This window comes from Cnephaeus nilssonii (assembly GCF_951640355.1).
Source record: "Cnephaeus nilssonii genome assembly, chromosome: 4".
Classification (NCBI taxonomy): domain Eukaryota; kingdom Metazoa; phylum Chordata; class Mammalia; order Chiroptera; family Vespertilionidae; genus Cnephaeus; species Cnephaeus nilssonii.
In genome coordinates this window covers 80,617,891-80,639,729 of record NC_137075.1, presented here as the reverse complement: position 1 = coordinate 80,639,729, position 21,839 = coordinate 80,617,891, and the positions used below count along the sequence as shown (strand labels likewise).

At 40.8% G+C, this 21,839-nt stretch overlaps 1 protein-coding gene across 5 annotated transcripts in view; it reads right to left on the bottom strand.

The window, feature by feature from the left end:
* Nucleotides 1-21,839, bottom strand: part of FUT8 (fucosyltransferase 8) — a 216,763-nt gene that overhangs the window by 72,843 nt on the left and 122,081 nt on the right. For all 5 annotated transcript variants that reach the window (XM_079767553.1, XM_079767554.1, XM_079767552.1 and 2 more), the window contains 2 exons: nucleotides 10,225-10,340; nucleotides 9,949-10,111 (listed from right to left, as the gene is read on the bottom strand). In XM_079767553.1, coding sequence (XP_079623679.1) covers nucleotides 9,949-10,111; nucleotides 10,225-10,340 — 279 coding nt within the window. The remainder of the gene's footprint in view (nucleotides 1-9,948; nucleotides 10,112-10,224; nucleotides 10,341-21,839) is intronic.

The following is a 21,839-nucleotide window of genomic DNA, read 5'->3' as shown; positions in this document are numbered from 1 at the left end:
TAGTAAAATGATTAATGTTAATACACACAAAGTAGTAATATATTTGGTGGCGATTAGCTATAGACTTAATATCTGTGTCTCCCCCGAAAATTCATATCTTAAAAAAGGCTAAAACCTAATATCATAGTATTAACCCTTTGCACTCACTTGCTTTTTTCTCGATTCCTTTATTCTACTCGGGATTGAATTTTTTAAATACCCCAGATTTTACAAAGCGCAGCAGTAGAATAAAAAACTGGAGTTTCTTTTCATACAAACTTATTTATTTGGATATTTTTATATTTCAAATTATTGATACATTCAAAGAGTATAAAAAGAGCTGCTACCAATGCTAACCGTGTCGAGTCACACTCGACATCCGAGTGCAAAAGGTTAAAAGGCAAGGTCTTTGGGAAGTGCTTAGGTCATGAGGTTAGAACCCTTGTGAATAGGATTAATGCTCTTATAAAAGAGACCCAACTGAACTCCTCAGCCTCTCCTACCACATGAGGACACAATGAGAAGGCACTGTGCTGTGGATGAACCAGAAAGAGGGCCCTCACCAGCCTCCAGAATTTTCTGGTGCCTAGTTTTTGGACTTCCCAGACTCCAAACAAAACTGAGAAATAAATTTTTGTAGTGTATAAGTATTTGGTATTATTATTATAACAGCCTATACAGACAAAGACATTACTATTTATACTAGAACTAGAGGCCCAGTGCACGAATTCGTGCACAGGTGGGGTCCCTTGGGGTGGCCTGTGGGGATCGGCCCCAGCTCGCGCCCCGAGGCTCACAGCCTCAGCTCATGCCCCCAGCCTGGCAGCCCCGCCTGGCACCCCGCTGTGGCCTGGCACCGCCCCATCACCTGCTACACCATCCCGCCATGGTCCTGCTCTCATTGGGGCCCATTGGGGCTGGCAGTGCCTCCACTGCCACCCCTGCGTTGCCAAAGCCTGCCATGTTGCGTGCCGCCCCCTGGTGGTCAGCACATGTAATAGCGAGCAATCGAACTCCCAGTGGAACAATTCACATAGTAGGCTTTTATTATATAGTTAGGATGCCTCAGAGTTGTTTCAGAGTTTTTATCTTGTTTGTAAAGAGTACCTACTAATAATTCTACAACTAAAAGGAAGGACCCATTGGATGTGACAGTAATATGTGGAAAGCCAGTCAGAAAAATAATCCAAAACCCACTGCCTTATATACCCTGAAGGAGATTGATCAGCGAGGACTCATTTAGCAGATGATGAAACCAGCCCTCAACAACTGCAACTTATCTAAGCATACGTGACATAGTCCCAGTTCTCTTTTACTCCTACTACTTAACTAGATGTTAAACCATTTAGTAACAAAACACTCTTCACCGCAGGAAAACTAAAGTCTTATTCACTATCATAGAAAACCACTAGAACTATATACAATTAACAGAGAACACTTGATAACAGGCCCTTTGAATAAAGCAAAACTATTAATATAAAATTAAGAATCATAGCCACACTTTAGAATATTCACCCAACTTACAGTAGAACAGCTTTCACAAGGTTTAGGACAATAGGGTCATGTGTTATGAAGCCTTTTAGGTGTCTGTTTAATGTGTCAATATTATCCACACACAGGATACTTCACAGCTTTACTATTTCCATGTGCACCCTTTTAAACAGGGCAAGATACTTGGTATTTTATCTTTTTAATATTTCTTACTCTCACCTAAGATACAAAACATTTTCTTTTTATAAAAAAATTTTAGTTGGAAAAAAAACACAAACCTACAACTTACTGCTTCCTTAAGAAATTAACTTGCAGTCTTACACATACACTGAACAGAGGTTCAACTTTTAAGTTTTTCCAAATTACAAAACTGAGGCTCCTATGAACTATTATGTAGCCTCCAGTTACTGGGGGAAAAGTCATCACCCACAGGAAACTGTGTGAGTTGATCATGGAAACACATAAGCAGTCTTTTTTATAAGCCTTTTTCCTACCATTCTCATCACACTCATTATTATTTATAGCTCATGGATTTCATCATATCCAAATGTGGTCATTTGCTTTTTCCTATCCATACAATAAGAAGTGATTACAAAACGTGTTGTAAATCTCAACTTTAAATGGCAATATTGTTTCTTTCTGTAGTAAAGTGGGATAAATAACCAGTATAGCCCTGACCGGTTTGGCTCAGTGGATAGAGCGTCGGCCTGTGGACTGAAGGGTCCCAGGTTCGATTCCGGTCGAGGGCATGTACCTTGGTTGCAGGCACATCCCCAGTAGGAGGTGTGCAGGAGGCAGCTGATCGATATTTCTCTCTCATTGATGTTTCTAACTCTCTATCCCTCTCCCTTCCTCTCTGTAAAAAAATCCATAAAATATATATTTTTAAAAAAGTCTACCAGCATTAAACATATACATAAACATAAGACAAATAGCACTACATTTCATTGACAATAATAATCATATAGCCTCAAACAGGTTAAAACTACTTTAGATCTAATTTGGAGAGAAAAATTCTTTGAAATATACAAGTTGGCATAGTTTATGCTTTCATACTGTAGTAGTCAATCCATTACCATTGGGAATGAAAGCCCATCTCTGTATTTTTTAATAAATTAGAACATTGAAAACATAAAAGTGAATGTTTTTACCAAGTTACATCAGTACTAAGCCTTGGCAATTATTCATATCCATCCCAATCTGTCTAGAAAGTGGAACAGCCAAGCTTATAACTAGAAAGCCAAACACCAAAAACAAACAAGCAAACAAAACATACAAATGAAAAAAACACAACAGTCAACTAAAATTAAGTTTGCTTTCAAGTATTTTTTTCTTGGACTCCCCATTGGAGATCATGTAAGGAAGACAAGCCCAGAAAATGACATCAAATTCAAACTAGTTCTTGGAAGATTCAATAATGATTTAGAAGTTACCATCCTGCACAGTTTATCATCTTTTGGACAAAGACGTGAGAATAGTCAAACAGAAAGTTTCAGTTTTGGCCCATTATTGGGAAACATAGTAACTGAAAACAAATCTACTTGGTTTTCAGTGACTCCACTCTGAAATCAAATCTCCTAAAAGTGACCCAAAAGCTGGAAATCTTGCTGTCTTGGTTTTGACTATGAAGATACAAAAAATTTAGAAGGTGGATGGTAAATCTAAAAGCCTGGTATGAGGCCAGGTCAAAGCCTGGGAAATACAAACTCAGGCAAAGTACCAGCAGACTAGGTCTAGTCAGTTGAGGGTACAGTGCAGGTGTCTGAAAACAATGGTAGAACAGAACAGAATCTATGCCTCTGACAGCAAGCCAGCTATGCCAGGCAACAAATCCTCTTATTTCAAAAGCTGGGCTACATTTATGTTCTTTGTATTTTCTGTTAAATTTCCTATTTTTATATTTTAAATATTCACAAAACTTCTCTTAAATGTCCTACTCTATCTCAGTTATGCCACTGATGTTTTGCTTATACCTGATTCAAAATGTTAGAGAGAAATTCCCTGAGGGCCAGCACCAAACAGATGTAATTCAAGCAAGAAAATCCCAAAATGAAGTAACTGATAATTATTAAAGTTAATGTCACATGAACTGTAAATGAGTGATTAGATATATTCAGTAACAATATATATATGTATATTTTAAATATATTTTTATTTATTTTTATAGAGGAAGGGAGAGGTAGCGAGACGGAAATGTCAACGATGAGAGAGAATCATTGATCCACTGCCTCGCACAGGCCCCACACTGGGGATCGAGTCTACAACCCAGGCATGTGCCCTGACTGGGAATTGAACTGTGACCTCCGGGTTCACAGGTCGACACTCAACCACTGAGCAACACCAGCCGGGCAGTAACAATATTTTTTAACATGCACATTCAATTAAAATAAAGTCCCTTCTCCATTGCTTAGCATAAGAATTACACTCCAAATCAGAAACACTGTTATTTTTGGGGATTCATGTGTAACTGTGTCTTAAGACTACTTTTAAATACAGAAATCACTAAGTCCTCCAAAGTGAGTCAAACATGAAGTCAAGAGTATCTAATACAGAAAATCCTTCAATGTCAGGTTTCTTCTAATCCCATGCTTCCTATCAGGATGATCCCCCTCTATTTCCTCCTCTATACACTAGTGAACTTCTAACAAATACTCTCTTTTGTAGAACCCACTGTTGAAACTAACTAGAGCTTTCAGGTTTATTCAGGACAAATGGTTTTTCTCCTATGACGTGTTCTTCACAACTCAGGAATCTCAATTGCTGGAGAATATTTTGACCTCAATTACATAATTTTCTTTAGTTAAATAATTTTCATAAATCCTTCAATGGAACAAGATTTTGTTTTTTACAAAAAAGCCAAAGTAGAATATGGAATAATCAGTCAAAGAATGCACATACCTGCCTTCCCACCAATAAAAAAGACAGAGTTTACTGAACTCTTAACTAAATAGTGAGTGCTTAGCACTGTGGGATAGAGAAGATGTTTAAGCTGGAGTTCCAGTTCTGAGAGGATTACAATTTATCACAGAGAAAAGCCAAATTAGTACACAAGAAACAATAATCTCCATTTATGAAAGCTATTCTCCTAGCAAAATACAAGTCCTCAATTACTTTTGACTCCACCATCTCCCCACATCAGATCTGTTAGCAAGTCCGGTAGCTTCTATTTTTTCACACATTTATCTCTTTCTCTCTATCCCTACTGCAACTACCCTGGTCCAGAAGCTTATTATCACTTAGGTGCACTTCTGCAAAATTCTTCTAATTTCCTGGCACCAGGCTTTCTTTCACATGGCCCTCAAAATAAGCTTTCTAAAATGCACCAATAAGACTTGTCTATAATAATAAAAGCATAATATGCAACTTGACTGAACAGCCGAACAGTGGAACAAACGTCCGGATGACCTTCCAGATGAAGCCGGGGCTGCAAAAGCCTACTCTTGCACGAATTTTGTGCATCGGGCCTCTAATATATTAATAAATGAAGAATGCTTCAAGCTCAATAATAAAACAAACACCCCCCCCCCCAAATTAAGCATATGACTTAAATAAACACTTTACCAAGATGATAGATGTATGGCAAATAAACACATTAAAAGATGCCCAACATCATTAATAAGAAAATGCAAATTAAAATCACAATGACATACCACTATACAGCTATCAGAATGGTAGTAAGGGGTAAGGGTAATGTAAAAACTGAGAATACCAAGTGCAGACAAAAATACAGAGCAACAGGAACTCTTAAACATTGCTGGTGACTGCAAAATAGTACCATCACTTTGGAAAACAGTTTAGCAGTATCTTATAAAATTAAACATACATTCAACTTACGACCAATCAAGCCCACTCCTAGATATTAACCCAAAATAAATAAAAACATGTTTCCAGAAAAATATGTGTGGTATTGTTTATAGTGGCTGTACTCATAATCACCAAAAAATGGAAAACAACCCAAATGCCCTTCAACTGGTATATGGATATGCTGTGATACATCCATACAATGAAATATTACTTAGCAATAAAAAGAAATGTACTAACAATACACAAAAACAACATGCATGAATTCTAAATGCATTATGCCAAGTGAAAGAAACCACACTCAAAAACTACCTAGTGTATGATTGCATTTATATAAAATTCTTAAAAGGCTAAATTATAGGGACAGGAAACAGATCTGGTTACTGCCAGGGACTGGTGTGGGGGAGGTGCTGATTACAAAGCAGCATGATGAAATTTCTTGGGGCAGTAGCAAAGTTCTCAATCTTGACTAGGGTGGTGGTTCCAAAACTATGAACATTTGTCAAAACTAATAGAACTATAGACTAAAATATGCACATTTTATCATACATAAATTATGCTGCAATAAAGTTGATTCAGAGAGGAAAAAAAAGAGAATCAGTGTTTCTATCAGACAAAGTCCAAAGAAAGAAAGAACCCCTTCTGAAGAAACTTCAAAAAGTTTAAAAGCCATTAAGTTTTCCCCCTATAATTGATGTCTTTTTGAACAAAAAAATGAGGAGTGATTCATAGAGAAATCTGAACAAGAAAACTGATAAACTTAACCTCTGATTTCTCAGAGAACATAAGCTTTCAGTCCAGAGACAACCTAGACACTATCATTTGGGCAAGTATAAAAATGAAATAAAGATTTTTGTGTAAATCATCAGAGGCAAACCTAAATGTCTGCCTTAATTCTTACACATAAAAACCCTGAAAATTATCAGTAAAATGGCATAATCTATATATATACATATATATATATACACACACATACACACGCATATATATATATACACACACACACACAACTCTTCTGTACTTGAACATTCATTAAAGGTTATTTCTCTAGTGTTTGATGGTGCTTTGCTCATTATTTGTGCCACTGCATTCTAATCTGGCTGCCTAGAGTTAAATTACTACTCTGTGAAGTTGTATCCCAAGTTCATTATAATTTTTGCAAATGACAGTAAAAGAAATTGGTCTTTGTACGTTGGGTACCTTTCCATTATTTTCTGTGAAATCTATAGTAATAAAAGGGTAATATGCTAATTAGACCAGACATCATTCCAGATGTCCTTCCTGACGAAGCCAGGGCCAGAGGGAAGCCAGCCCAGGTCCTGGGTGCCTGCAGGCGGCCTAAGGGAAGCCAACCTGGGTCCCAGGTGCCTGCGAGGAGGGAAGCAGCCCAGGTCCCGGGTGCCAGCGGGAAGCCAGTGCTGGCAGCCGGGGGAAGGAAGGCTCTTGCACAAATTTTCATGCATCGGGCCTCTAGTATTATTATAATATTTAATCTAGTTCAATGTTATTATTTAACATATACTAAAAGGTAGTGTCAGGAATCATAATTCAACTTACAAAAATGTAACATTCATTTACCATACATTAAGTATCCAGGGCCTAACGTTTTTCATTTGTATGGTGTTTCTACATTTGGTAACAAAATATATGTACAAAACAATTCTTTAAATAATTACTTTGATTTAGAAAAGATGTAAAAATTAAATTCTCAAGGAATTTAATTAAATCACCCAAACTTTAAACATTCCATCAGAAGTCAACCATCAAAATTCTTCTTTAAATACCATAGTCTACCGAACTCAAATCCTCTTCAGAGTTGGATTTCCCTATAAAACTGCAATAAGTACAGCATGCAAACACACAGCTCCAATGAACAGAATCTTGGTACTCAGAATTAGCTTGAAGGTAGAGAAGCATTAAGGGCAGAATTAGGTCTAATGCTCTAACTACTACTTGATTGCAAACTAGGCTAAAAATTTCAAAGGGTCTATCCAATGGCATAATAATTCAATGTCCCTTGATTTCAAACTGTCTTACTTTTGTAGATTCATTAATGTTAAAATGATTCAAATAAACTGAGAGACTTTAATTTCACTTAAATAAAACAGCAGGTCAGTATTTCAAAATCACTGCAATATTGCTAATGATGTTAATATATATGAATCTTATTGTTATAGGATAACTCTTTTCCTCTTCACAGTGGTAGGTTGTGTTAATAGAACAATTTTTCATTTATTGTTCACTAATGAGACAGTAATTGCCATTACAATCCTACTGGGAATATAAACATAAATATAATAGGGCTAAGGACAGCTTTCACAGTATTTATAATGATTCTCAGATACATTTTGCTCTGCATAAACACACCAGCATCAAAATGTTTTCTTTTCTATCCTATCTAATAAAGAGGGAATATGCTAATTGACCCTAATGCTGTCACAAAGATGGCGGTACCCACAGCCAACAAGGAGGGACTATGCTAATTGACTGTCCTGCCCTCAAAGATGGTGGAACCCACAGCCAATAAGGAGGGAATATGCTAATTGACTGTCACACCCTCAAAGATGGTGGTGCCCACAGTCACAAGATGGCGGCACCCAGTCCCCTCAGCCCCACCGGGGCAGCAGGCACACGGCAAGGCTGGGCCCACCCCTGGGTGGGCCCGGTCACTCCACGCGCCTGCCTCCGGAGTCCTCCAGTCCCCTCAACCCCCCTGCCACCCAGGGCTGGCCCAAGGTGCAGGCAAGCCTCAGATGGCAACTGCCCAGCCACCCAGGGCCACCCGAGGCTCAGGTAATGAGGGCCAGCCAAGATTTGTGCTGCCAGCAGTGGCAGCAGCAGAGGTATGATGGGGCGTTGCCTTCCCCTGATCGCCGGGTTGCCTCCCATCCCTGAGGGCTCCTGGACTGTGAGAGGGGCAGGCCAGGCTGAGGGATCCCCCCCCCCCCTCCAGTGCATGAATTTTCACACACCCGGGCCTCTAGTGTAATATAAACTGCATATTTTCAAAAACGTGCAAACAGAAGAATTAGGCAGATTTCAGGTTCTTCTTTCTAGCAACTAAATGGAACAGAATGATCCCTTTTATAAAAAAAACTTCATCTTTAATTAGAAACCCTTAAAAGAGGCTATTTTATGTTTTTAATGTCTGAATTAGAAACATACTAGCAATTGCCAGCCTCAGCCTGAGTTACAATATATCCTGTCTAATAAAAGAGAAACATGCAAATTGACCGTACCTCCACAAGCCACACACACCAGCCAATCAGGAGCAAATATGCAAATTAACCCAACAAATATGGCGGCAGCCACGGAGCTGGAGCCAGCTGGAGGTTGAGTTGCCCCCGGCAATGGAGGAAGCCAAGCTTCTCCCTGCCCTGGCCAGCCCTGGACTCCGCTCAAGGCTACAAAGTTTCAATTATAAAAGATAAATAAATCCCAACAAAGATTGCGGTGACCACGGAGCTGGAGCCAGCTGGAGGCTTGGATTGCCTCTGGCGATGGAGGAAGCCAAGCTTCCCACCCGCCCTGGCCAGCCCTGGCCTCTGCTCAAGGCTACAAAGTTTCAATTATCCTATTTAATAAAAGAGTAATATGCAAATTGACCATCACTCCAACACACAAGATGGCTGCCCCCATGTGAACACAAGATGGCTGCCACAAGATGGCCAGCAGGGGAGGGCAATTGTGAGGGACCAGGCCTGCAAGGAAGGGCAGTTGGGGGTGATCATGCCTGTAGGGGAGGGCAGTTAGGGATGACCAGGCTGGCAGAGGATGGAAGTTGGGGGCGACTGGGCCTGCAGGGAAGGGCTGTTGGGGGGGACCCAGGCCTGCAGGGCAGGGCAGTTAGGGGTGACCAAGCCTGAAGGGGAGGGCAATTAGGGGCAATCAGGCTGGCAGGGGAGCAGTTAGGGGGTGATCAGGCTGGCAGGCAGAAGCGGTTAGGGGCAATCAGGAAGGCAGGCAGACGAGCAGTTGGGAGCCAGCAGTCCTGGATTGTGAGAGGGCAGTCTGACATCCTTCAAGGGGTCCCAGATTAGAAAGCATGCAGGCTGGGCTGAGGGACACACACACCCCTGTGCATGAATTTCGTGCACCGGGCCTCTAGTTATAATATAAAACTGCAGACTCCACTTCAAATATCAATTGTATATGAAGGAAATTTACAGGAAGATTTCCAAAGTATTGTTGGCTGATAACACTAACTTCAGAATTTACTTAGGGTATAGAGATTTCTAAAAATGTTTTATTTATTTACTTTTTAAATATATTTTTTATTGATTTCAGACAGTGGAAGAGAGAAGTAAAGAGACAGAAACATCAATAATGAGAGAGAATCATTGATCGGTTTTCTCCTGCACACCCTCTAAGGGGGATTGAGCCAACAACCCAGGAATGTGCTCTGACCAGGAATTGAACTTTGATCTCCTGGTTCATGGGTCAATATTCAACCATTGAGTCACAATGGGCCAGACTAGAAATATGTTTTAAATAATATCATCCCGTGATATATTTTTAGTTGATGAAGTACATCTGAGATCTTAGGTATTCTCCTACTCCTAACTATGGTAGGTATCATTTACCATTCAACAGGGAAATTACCAAAAGTTCCAGCTTCCCATTCTTAGATTATAATCTTTACTAAAGCCCAAATGAAATGTAAAGTAAAAAGGGTACCTTTCATGATGCCCCAAATCTGACAGAAATTCATCCACATGTCTTTGGAGTTCATTTCCTTCTAAATTCTTTAATTTCTTCAATTCACTTTGTAGAAAAAACCAAAGCTCTTTAGCTCCATTTTCAATCCTCCTCCTCAGAATTTCATGATCCTTCCCTAGACCTGCAGTCAAAGAATTGAGAGGATCAGCATTTCCAATATTTTGATGAAAGAAAATGTTCAATTATTGGTGCTAATATCAATATACTGAGGAGAGAAATATACTGTATACCTACCATTTCTAGTTTGTTTCTTATAATTTTCAATTTGTTCTTTGGCCTTCACAAGCTGCTCTTCTAAAGCACGAATCCTTCCGGAAACCGGCCCCTGATCAATGGGGCCTTCTGGTATCCTGTAGTTCAGGAAAGAATAATATAAACCTCTACCTCATAAATTATGCAACAAAATACATGCTTAATGAAGTTACATGTTAAAACATATTTATTAGAAACTGTAGAAGTCACTGAGCCATATAATAAATTAGAAGTACCAAGTAAAATTTTCTCTCCAAAGGTATACAATAAAATGTAAACACTGGAATGATACTGAACAATAACAGCAAAAAATAATCTAGCTCTGAGATCTCCTAGGACTTAAGGAACCTTTAGAACTCTCTCCTAAAAAAAAACTGTTATCATATTGCTTAGAAAAACTTTGCCATCAGTGGCAAAGTGGTCAATCCATTATTGGTGTTGAGAATAACAAAGGTGAAGGAGAGGGTGACGAAAAGGTTTAAAGGAAATATGAAAGTACATATCTGAACATGTGTCTATGTTCAAATACCAAATGTAAATTATTTCTAAACTAAGCATAATATCAGGCTGTGTAAATCTGTGCTCCAATTCATGAACGCATGACCTTATATTACTAAGTATTGGTTTTATAGGGTAAGACAAGAGTAGAAGATGAAGTATATCAGAAAAAAATTAAAGATTAATGTCCCATTTGTTTGTATCAGAAACAAACAAAAAAGAAACATCAGCCAACAATACAAAATTTTGGAACATAGTGGAGGAACTCCAGGATCTCTTGCCTATATTATCAATCCATCCATAAAACTTCTTTCCCAACTGTACTGGTTTCTAACATGTTTTGTTTTATGTGACTTTTGGCAGTATTTTGTCCTCCATTTGGGCCATAAAAGATATCTACATCTTATTCCTGGAAGGCTTTCTTTAAATTTAAAAGAAAATTTAAAGTTAAGGATCTTCAGGTGGGGAGACAGTCTTGCATTATCCAGGTAAAATTGTCATCACAAGTGTTCCTATCACAAAGTATTGGAAATGCTGATCCTTTCAATTCTTTGACTGCAGGTCTGGGGAAGAATCATGAAGTTGTAATTACAAGTGTAAGGTGCACAATTGCCCAATTTATGAGCACAGATGAAGATTTTACTACAAAAAAGGAAAAGTTAGTGTGGCTATTAACATTGAAAATAGAGAAAGGGGTCATGAGCAACAAATGCAAGAAATGCACCTTTAGAAGCTAGAAAAGTCAAGGAAACAGATTCTCCCATAGAGTTTCTCTAGAGCAGTGGTTCTCAACCTTTCTAATGCCACGACCCTTTAATACAGTTCCTCATGTGGTGGTGACCCCCAACCATAAAATTATTTTTGTTGCTACTTCATAACTGTAATTTTGCTACTGTTAATGAATCATAATGTAAATATCTGTGTTTTCTGATGGTCTTAGGCAACCCTGCTAGCGGTTCTCAACCTGTGGGTCACGACCCACAGGTTGAGAACCGCTGCTGTAGAGCCTAAGACCCACAGGTTGAGAACCGCTGCTATAGAGCCTAAGACCATCGGAAAACACAGATATTTACATTATGATTCATTAACAGTAGCAAAATTACAGTTATGAAATAGCAACAAAAATAATTTTATGGTTGGGGGTCATCACCACATGAGGAACTGTATTAAAGGGTCACGGCATTAGAAAGGCTGAAGAGACTGTGGCCCTGCTAAAGAGACTGTGGCCCTGCTAAAAAGGTTGGTTTTGCCCTAGTGAAACTCATTTCAGACTTCTGCTCCCTGCCCCCAAAAGTAAGAGAATAAATTTATATTGTTTTAAACCACAAAGTTTGTGGTATCTGTTACAGCAGCAATAGGAAACTAATACATATCCTTGATAATAAAGATAATAAAGATGTAATATGCAAATGGTCGTTACGCCGTGAAGCATGGATCAGCAGGAGGATGGGGCAGTGAGCTACAAGCGGGCAGCGGAGAGCTACAGGAGTGGGCAGGGCAGCAAGCTATGGCGGGGGGAAGGGGGAGGGGGTATGGGGGGAGCTACAGGAGGGCAGGGCAGCAGGCGGAGAGCTACTGGCACACGGATTCATGCACAGGGCTACTAGTATATATATATGTGTGTGTGTGTGTGTGTGTGTGTGTGTGTGTGTGTGTGTGTGTATAGTTTTGCAAAATTATTGTTTAGACTAAATAATGACTAATTTTTCTTCTAAAACTTATTTACTTAGCACAGTGTCTGTCAATAACCTTAATCAGGACTACTGTATCTGGGCTCAGTCATTTTAGAGATGAGCTGTAACATGAAAATGTCTAGGATATCTATTTTAACCATCACAATCATTTTAAGGAAACATAATTTTTAAATTATACTTGGAAGAACTTCAATTCAGATGTCAACTTAGTCCTCTGATGCAAAGACTCCAATACAGATTTTTGTATAGCTTTTCTAACATGTTTTATAAAACAGATGAAGCCAAATTAACTCTTAATTACTTATCCAGTGGTCGGCAAACTGCGGCTCGTGAGCCACATGCAGCTCTCGAGCCGCAGTTTGCCGACCACTGACTTATACCATTTCAGAATACATGTTAAGTAAAGAACCCCTTGTTATAGCTATACCAGAGTAAATAAGGTATTCTATAATTTTCCATGAAACTGCATGCATTAGCACTGAACAGAAATATGAAATATAACCATGCCCCAATCACGAGTGTCTCAGGCCACAGAACTTGACTTAAAAAGCCTTAATTTTTATACACACAAAGTGAGTAATGATAAAATGAATAGAGTTGTTAGGCGCACAATTATCCAATTTGTGAGCACAAATATATATACATTTATAAATGAGGCATTTCCTAGTATATAGTTTTTAAAACTTGGCCCTTCCTCTCTTTCTGAATTAGATGACTGGTTTCTAAGAAATAATTTTAAAACAGAATAAAACTATTAACTCTGGAAATTTATTTTGGCAGCAATATGCCATAGGACAAGGATGCCCTTTTTTCCAGAACACAAATTAGTGATACAAAATTTCAGGCAATAGAAAAATATGTCTAAGTTCTCCTTTTTATCTCATTTCTTCATATATTATTGTAATAAGAGGGGAAAACAAGCATGAAAAATAGCATAAGATCTTTTCAGCAGTGTTCCATTAAGTACTAAATATAATCTAATTCTAATAAAACATAAGTGCATCAGTGATTTATATTACATTAGTATATACAATAATCTAATCCAACTATGGATAAACCGTAAATTAAAAAATAATGGAAATTTCAATGTAAAAAACAAAAATGCACAGGACCGTTTTTTCCAAACCCCAATGAGAAGAGTCAATCTGCAAGAACAGTCTCTATGTGAATATTTAGAGAATTATGTTTTTTTTGTTTTTTTTAATCATACTCACTGCAAAAAATATATAGAGCATCTTCTGACCTAGATGCAATAACAGAGATCATACTATTATGCCTGAAACAACTGAAAATCTAGGCACAAGAGTTTGATAAAACTTGAACCAGGAAACTGATGTCACATAGATGGCAAATAGGTGGTTCCCTCTCAGGGGAAGAGCAACTAGCAACTATTCATAGACACAATACCTTTGTAAAGATCCCAGCACACAGGGGTAAGGCTAAAGCAATCCCTTGGACTACAAAACCCGAGGAAAACAGCATTAAGAAGGGAAGGAGGAGCAGCTTCACTTTGCCCACATTGCTCCTCCCCCAGGTCAGCGCAGTGCTGCATGGAGGAGGTCCCCCTGGACCTGCAGTTTCTCCGGTAAGAAAGGAGCGCGCAAGCTGGACATCAAGTTTCTCTAGCATTCTGGATGATTCCTGGGAGGCCCACTAAGTATGCCTCATGGAGATAACTGGGAAAGTCAGCTAGAGATAGAGAAGGGGGAGGAGCTCACAACAAGTACAGGGATCTTGGCAAACTGTGTTCCTGCCAGAGGTGGGGCCTCAGAGGAGATTCCAATTAGTGGCTCTGATCATTTGCATAGCTGAGCCAGTGGCCCCAACTGGATAAGAAGTTTAACTGGCAATTCTGCCTGGTTTGGGTCACCTGCCAGAAGGCTGTCTTGTTGAAAGAGCATAGCCTCTAGCCCACTGAAGGAGGAAGCCTGGTCTGAGATGCAAGGCAACCATGTAGCACATCCTACAGCCCAACAAGTAGGGAAGCAAGTAACTGGCCAAAGATGCCATGTGGCTACACAGCACATCCTATGGCCTGCTAAAACAGGAAAGCAAGGCAACAGCTCCACCCAACAGCGAAGCATAGCTCTCAGCCCAACCTAACAAGGAAACCTGGCCAGGGACCCAAGACAGCCACAGAGCTATAGTCCCCACCGGACAGAAAGCCAAGCCAGCAGCACTACCCTACAGGTGAGCATAGCCTTCAGCCTCTGCCTCACGAGGTTGCCCAACCAGAGGCTGTGGCCAACTCTGAAGTCCATCCACAGCCCCACTGAGGCAGAGAGCCATGCCAGCAGCCTCGCCCTGCTGTGGCTCATGGCCACTGGCTCTGCCTGACCTGGGAATCCAAACAGTGACCCTGGGCAGCCTGAAAGCCCAGCTTATGGTACTGACCAGCATGACTGTACTGACTTTTATAAATTTTCATAAAATACCTACCGGAATAAAGTTTTTCTTGGAAATATAAAAAGAGAGGAATTTCTAAAATTTCATTCCTGCAATTAGTATATAAGGTCAAGAAAAGGAAAATTAAAGGTCAGTTCAATTAAAAACTTATTTTCAATATCATAAGTGATATATTAATAAATATAGCAATGCTTTAAAAATACATCATGACTATCTAGACTTTACCCCAATAATACCAGGTTGGTTTATGATTAGAAAAGCTATTAATGTAAATTTATTGTCTTAATAAATTAAAGAAAATAAATAAAGTTACAATCTCAATAGAAACAGAAAAAAAATCATTTGACAAAATTTGTTTATTATAATACACTTAACAAGGAATGGAAGGTAAGTAAAATCTTAACTTGATAAAGAGTATCTATAAAAAATTCATAGTAAATATCACATTCCATTGCTCAAATAAGCAGAAGTATTCCTTTTAAAGTTAAGAACAACTGGCATAGCTCAGTGGTTGGGCATCAACCTATGAACCAGGAGGTCAGGGTTCAATTCCCGGTCAGGGCACATGCCCAGGTTGCGGGTTAGATACCCAGTGCAGGAGGCAGCCAATCAATGATTCTCTCTCATAGATATTTTTACACTTAAAAAATATCGAATTTAGTGACAAAAAAAGAGCATTTGTGGGAAGTCTTAATTCATTACTTTATTTTGAAGAAAAGTACTGCTGAATACTTCGGGAAGCTTATGTTGAACATACTCCATCTCAAGATACTTGTGAACGCTGGTTTAAACACTTTAAAAGTGATGATTTCGATGTGAAAGACAAAGAATGTCCAGGTCACCAAAAAAGTTTGAAGGCCAACAATTACAAGCATTTGGTCATCCCTCACTAACCCCCCTGGCAGCCTGGTCATAGGCAGTCATCTTGTGAGGGTGTGAGGTTTAATTTGCATATTACCTCTTGATTATATAGGATTAGAGGCCCGATCCACGAGATTCGTGCACTGGTGGGGGGGGAGTGTCCCTCAGCCTGGCCTGTGCCCTCTCGCAATCTGGGACTCCTCCCTCCTTACCAGTCGTCTGTTGGTTCCTTACTGCTTAGTTCACTGCTCCTTAGCAATGCCGTGTAGGCAGGCTCCTGCCACCACCGTTGTGCTCGCCAGCCATGAGCCCGGCTTCTGGCTGAGCAGAGCTCTCCCTGTGGGCAACTCCTGCATTGAGCGTCTGCCCCCTGGTGGTCAGTGTACATCATAGTGACTGGTTGTTCTGGTCGTTCCACCGTAAAGGTTGCTTAGGCTTTTATTATATAGACTAGGGGCCCAGTGCACAAATTCGTGCATCTTGAAAGAAACTGTGGGCCGCAAGGTTGCAGTGGGCACAGGGGCGGGTCTCAGCCTATTATCCGTGCCCCCGCCACAGTCCCCGATCCTCTGTCTGCCAGCAGCCCACTCCCGCCATCGCCACACCGTGGAGCGATTGTAGCTGGCGCCAGCAGTGGGTGCGAGCGGGGCCAGCACCAGCAGTGGGTGCGAGTGTGGTGGTCACTGGCAGGGGTTGCAAGTGGTGGCTGCTGTCCCCAATCACCCCTCAGAAACAGGGGGAGGTGAAGAAGCCCTGAGGGGCAATCGGGGCCGGCGCTGGGCACCAGCAGCGGGTGTGAGCAGTGGCTCCAGCTCCATCAGCAGGTGTGAGCGCCCGGCGGGATCGTGGTGTACAGGAGCAAAGAATTTTCAGTAACCACCAGATACTCGCCCTGATGACAGCGACCAGGGCCCCACCTTGGTCTGGCACCCCTGCTCACCTGCTCCACCATCCCACCGCGGCAGATGCCTGCCATGTTCCGTGCTTTGCCACTTCTGCCAATGCCTGCCATGTTCCGTGCGCGACCCCTAGTGGTCAGCGCACATCATAGCGACCGACTGTTCGGTTTTTCTGCCATTTAGTCTATTTGCATATTAGGGTTTTATATATATATAGATATGCATAGTCCAAAGTTACAGGCAATAGGGTAGTGAAGACCTGGGGGGGGGGGGGCGAGAAGGGGGATTAAAGTGGGTGAAATGGGAGATATCTGTAATCCTATCAATAATAAAAACCTAAAAAATAACATAAATGTAGTAGGTTCTCCACTTAACTTCAAGATTCATTTTAGTTAAGATATATTATTCTTTATTAAAATAGTGGACATTTTCCTTACTCCACTTTTTCACTCAAAAAATAAAGAAACAGCCCTGCCAGTATGGTTGAATATCAACCTATGACCCAGGAGGTCATGGTTCGATTCCTGGTCAGGGCACATGCCCTGGTTGCAGGCTCGATCCCCAGTAGGGGAAGTGCAAAAGACAGCCAATCCATGTTTCACTCTCCCTCTCCAAAGAATAATCTTTTTTAAAAAAGAGTAATGATTTTTTTTTAATGGAGCTAGCAAAAAAACAATTGCACATAAGGCTGCAAATGCTCAAAGCTGCAGAAAAATTTTCATAATTAATCCCTCAGTTAATAAGAAACTGGAAACTTCCTGAAGAGCTAAAGGGTGAGATCTAGAAGCAATGACCTTTTGTTTATTCCCAGTTAAAAATATTTTTTTTACCCCATTATTTAAAAAGGATTAAAGAAAAACACTTATGGTAAAAAATATATATATATATGAAGAGACATCCAATCTCATTAGTAATCAGCAAAAGCCAAACAAAATCACAGACCATTTTGTCCCTATTCGAATAGCAAAAATAAAGAAATAATGGCTCTTTCATATATATTATATTATATTGCAATAGATTTTACACCATTTTAGTTACAACCAAGTCAAGCAAAGATGTGTTATAATCAATCTGTGACTTGTTTGCCTGCAGTGTTAACCATATCAGTAAAGTAGTAAAGTGCACTGCCACTAGATTATACATTTCATACTCCTTTCTCCCTCTCACTCCCCATCCCTTCTCTCTCTATCTCTTTCTCTATCTCTCTCAATATATCTCTCTCTCCTCCCTCTCTCTCTCTTACACACACACCCACACACACACTCACCCACACACGCCAAAAGCCTGTTTTAACAGTGCACATTTTTCTTGGTTAATGTACCAGAATAATTTAAGAAAAAGGCAACAACTAATTTTCAGCTGACACAGTAAAGATGGGACCTACTTCATAAAGAATTCTAGCTTTAAACTACACTACCTGAGAGAATAAGATCAAAAGATTCTCCTCAGCTATTTTCCCCTCCTGTAACCAATGAAAAAATGATCATTGGCTTGCAAAATTACCATCATAATAGTACTACCCAACCTTAATAACTGCCTTTCATCCAAGGGTATAAAGCTGCTTTGCTAATGTTAACTAAGCTATACAAAACCCCTGTGAGGTGAGTATTATCAACAACTGAGGGTTAACCTTTTCAAAGAAAGACTTGGACGTGTGTTTTTTTGTATATCATCTTGCTGCCTGGATGAGGTATAACACAACTGTCAGAACAAGGAAGTTGTAGTTCATAGACAAAAATGTATTAAGCTTTCAGAAGTAGAATCCTATGCCCCTTTCATGTTCTTAAATACTTCAATCTAAACTATTTTTGCCTTTCATTGAAAACAAGGACAAGTAATAGGCCAAGAAAAAGCCACACAGACTATTAATAAAGTTCAAAGATAAATTTAAATGTTTTCATATTGAAATAGGAAAATTTAAAGCTTACTCCACATTCATTTAAATAACTAATGTATTCAACACAGCTATTCTTATGAAGGAACAATTCAATGTATTGCCCAAAAACTAGCCTTTGTTTACCTTAGGGTCATGGAAGGAGGAATGCAGGAGGTCACCTAATAAATTTATAATCCCTTACCACTTTGGCCTCATGTGTTCCTCCTTCAGCGACCCTAACATTTGGTGCTGAGACCCGGGACCTCCACCTGGGCCCCGCCTAAGTTGCAGAAGGGAAGGCCACTGGAAATTAGACAGTAGTCTGGCCCCTTCAGGTCGGATCTCAGCAAGGCCACCCTCTGAATCCAGTTTGGAGCTCCCAGACCTCCTGGGTCTGGCCACCAAAGACTGAAGCTGCCCAGGCCCTGACAGGGCCCCACAGACTTACATCAATAGGACAGAGCCTCGGGTAATGATTGTGGTGGCAGGTAAGCCAATGTCCTTTTTAATTGACACTGAGGACACTTATTCTGCCCTTCCCAAATTCACTGGGACCCTTGTCCCCTCCTCAGTCTCTATTATGGGGGTTGACTAGATTAATCTCACAACCATTAGCCACCTCACCTCTACCAGTATACTGCATCTTACAAGACACCCACTTTATCCACTCTTTCCTTGTTCTACCTTGGTGCCCAACTGGAGTTACTGCACATCCCCTCATAAAGCCCAATTGTCCCAAACCACAGTCAACCACCTCAGTTTCATTCTCTCAGCCTATAAGGCCCAGCCATTCCTTGGATTGTAAAAGCCTTATCTCCTCATTTCCTCCATGACTGCCCCCTTCTCTGGACAAGAAATGGTCTCCTTTCTTGGGCTCGCTGAGTACTTTTGCCTCTGAGTTCCCAACTTTCGTCTTCTCACAAAGCCCCTCTAGGATACGGCGAGGAGACCCTCACTGAGCCTTTAGATGCCAAGGCCAGCATTCTCACCCCTTTAATGCTCTAAAAATTGCTCTCACCTCAGTGCCTTCTTACCCTCCCCGCTACCAAAGAACCGTTTCTTTACTAAAACTGCAAATGCTTACTTAACAGTGCAGCTACTAGCAGAAACTGAACTCATTATCACCCAAACCTTAGCATGTTATCTCTAAGGAAAAATGTGGCAGTTTTAAATCCAAGCGGCTGGAGGCCTGGAAACTGCAGTCCTAGAACAGGCTGTGGGGCCTGCTCCCCACCCCCCTCAGCCTTTTCTCCAGCCTCATATGCCTATACATAATTTTCCACTGTGTTCTTTGGCATCTTAAAAGCTTTGGAGCATTGCTGGGTTAAATGATAAACATCTAAATATTTCAATAAGTTTTAAATTCACCTGATTTTAGCTTTTGTTACAGAAAAATCTATAAAGTAGATTTGAAACTGTTAATGTAATTCTTGTGCTTTATTAAAGGTATGTTTCTTAAAAGTGAGAATGTTCATAAATGTCAGTCTAAGAAATGTTGGCTGTTTACTTTTTGGTTATCATTGGAAAATTAAGGTTTCTAAGAGTTGACAATAGAAGGCATAGGCATGGGCATGCATCCTGAAGGAAAAAGAAAGTGAGTTAAAGTTGTATGAATGTTTGTGAAAGTTATAAGAAGGTTTGTGAAAGTTGTAAGAAGGTTTGTGAAAGTTAAAGAAGGTTTGTAGGGAGAAATGTTAAAACAAGCAGAATAGGGAAACTGAGATAGTAAAACAGCAGTTTGCAACCATCTAGAAAATCAAGATGCCAAGCAGTTTGTAGCCATCTAGAAAATCCTATCTTCCCTAAACCAAGGACACTTAAGAGTAAATGATTTGAGAATAAACCTCATTTTGGTATATTAGACTACAACCCTCCAAACTAATGTCTCTTTCCCTCCACCAGACCATTTGTCATAATTCTTGTTCTTCTAGCTTTTACCTCAATAATACTAAAATCATAAAACAGTTTATCTACACCAGGTTACAAGCCCTACTTGTACTCAGGAAATACCATCCCTACACACCATCACAACCTCCTTCTGTGCCTAGGCTTCATCATCCCTCTGGTCCCCGGAGCAAAGACTATGAGCCAGGTACAGATGTAGAAACTCACAAGGGAATAAAGCTCCAGATACCTAGCAAGGGGCAAAATTGGGAAAATAAGAACCTCACCTTCAGGGTAACCTATCCTCCCCTTTCATATCACTAGTCAGGCAACTTAGACCCCTAATCTTTTCCTCCCTGAAGGTAACATCTAAGCCTCAGTTGTATTTAAGCTCCAAGCCCAGAAAAGCAGCAAAACCAGACAAGGGACTCTGTGGCAGCCTCAGGACTAGCTTTTACCTCCCAAGTCACCCAATAGGACCGTTTTCAAGCCTTCACCAACCAGTCTCTTGGGGAAATTATGCTGCTGCCAACTACTATCAAAGTCCATTCCCCTGTGATCTCAATGTTCCCCCCTCAGCAGGAAGTAAATACGAGAGATATGACCTTCGTCCCTACTGCATCAAACAAAAAGGCTGGAATGTTAGGTCTGAGAAAATAATTGAATCAATACCCCCTCCCCTGGGAAATGACCTTTAGGCCACTTCACAATGGACACTCCACTTGCTTAGACCACATCTACTTGCTAAGACCATTATCTCTCCCCTCCAGAGTTTCCCAGAATCTGGACCTGCACAGAGATTCTCTGCCCAGAAAAAGCCTGCCTAGAGTCCTTTACAAACCTTTGACTCCCAGCCTTTGGGGGCTGGCACCATTTTGGGGGCTCAGCCCATCAGGTTTTCTAGATGACCTAATGAATTCATAATTCTTTATACCTTTTGGCCTCATGCATTCCTCCTTCAGCAACCCTAACAGTTTAGAAAGTATCAACAAAGTATTTACTTCCATTATTTTATGTTATATGCTACACTAGAGGCCTGATGCACAAAATTCAAGCATGGGTAGGGTCCCTAGGTCTGGCCAGAGATCAGGGCCAATCTGTGGGACGACCGGCTGGGCAACTGGGGGGCCCCCCTGCTGGCACCCGCCTTGGCAGGCCTGGCACCGCCCACTCGCCAGCCACGCCCCCCCACCGCCACCTGCTTGCCGGCCGGCCCTGCCTCCTGCCACCACCGCCAGTCACCTCCCTCTGCAGAGTGACCAACAGAGCGATCGGGGGGCCCCTGCTGGCATCCACCTTGGCTGGCCTGGGGCCTGAAGGCTGGGGGCAGCTCCTGCATTAAGTGTCTGCCCCCTGGTGGTCAGTGAGCGTCATCACGACCCATCATTACACCAGTCGTTCTGCCATTCAGTCGATTTGCATATTAGGCTTTTATTATATAGGACTAGAGGCCCGGTGCATAAAATTCATGCACGGGGG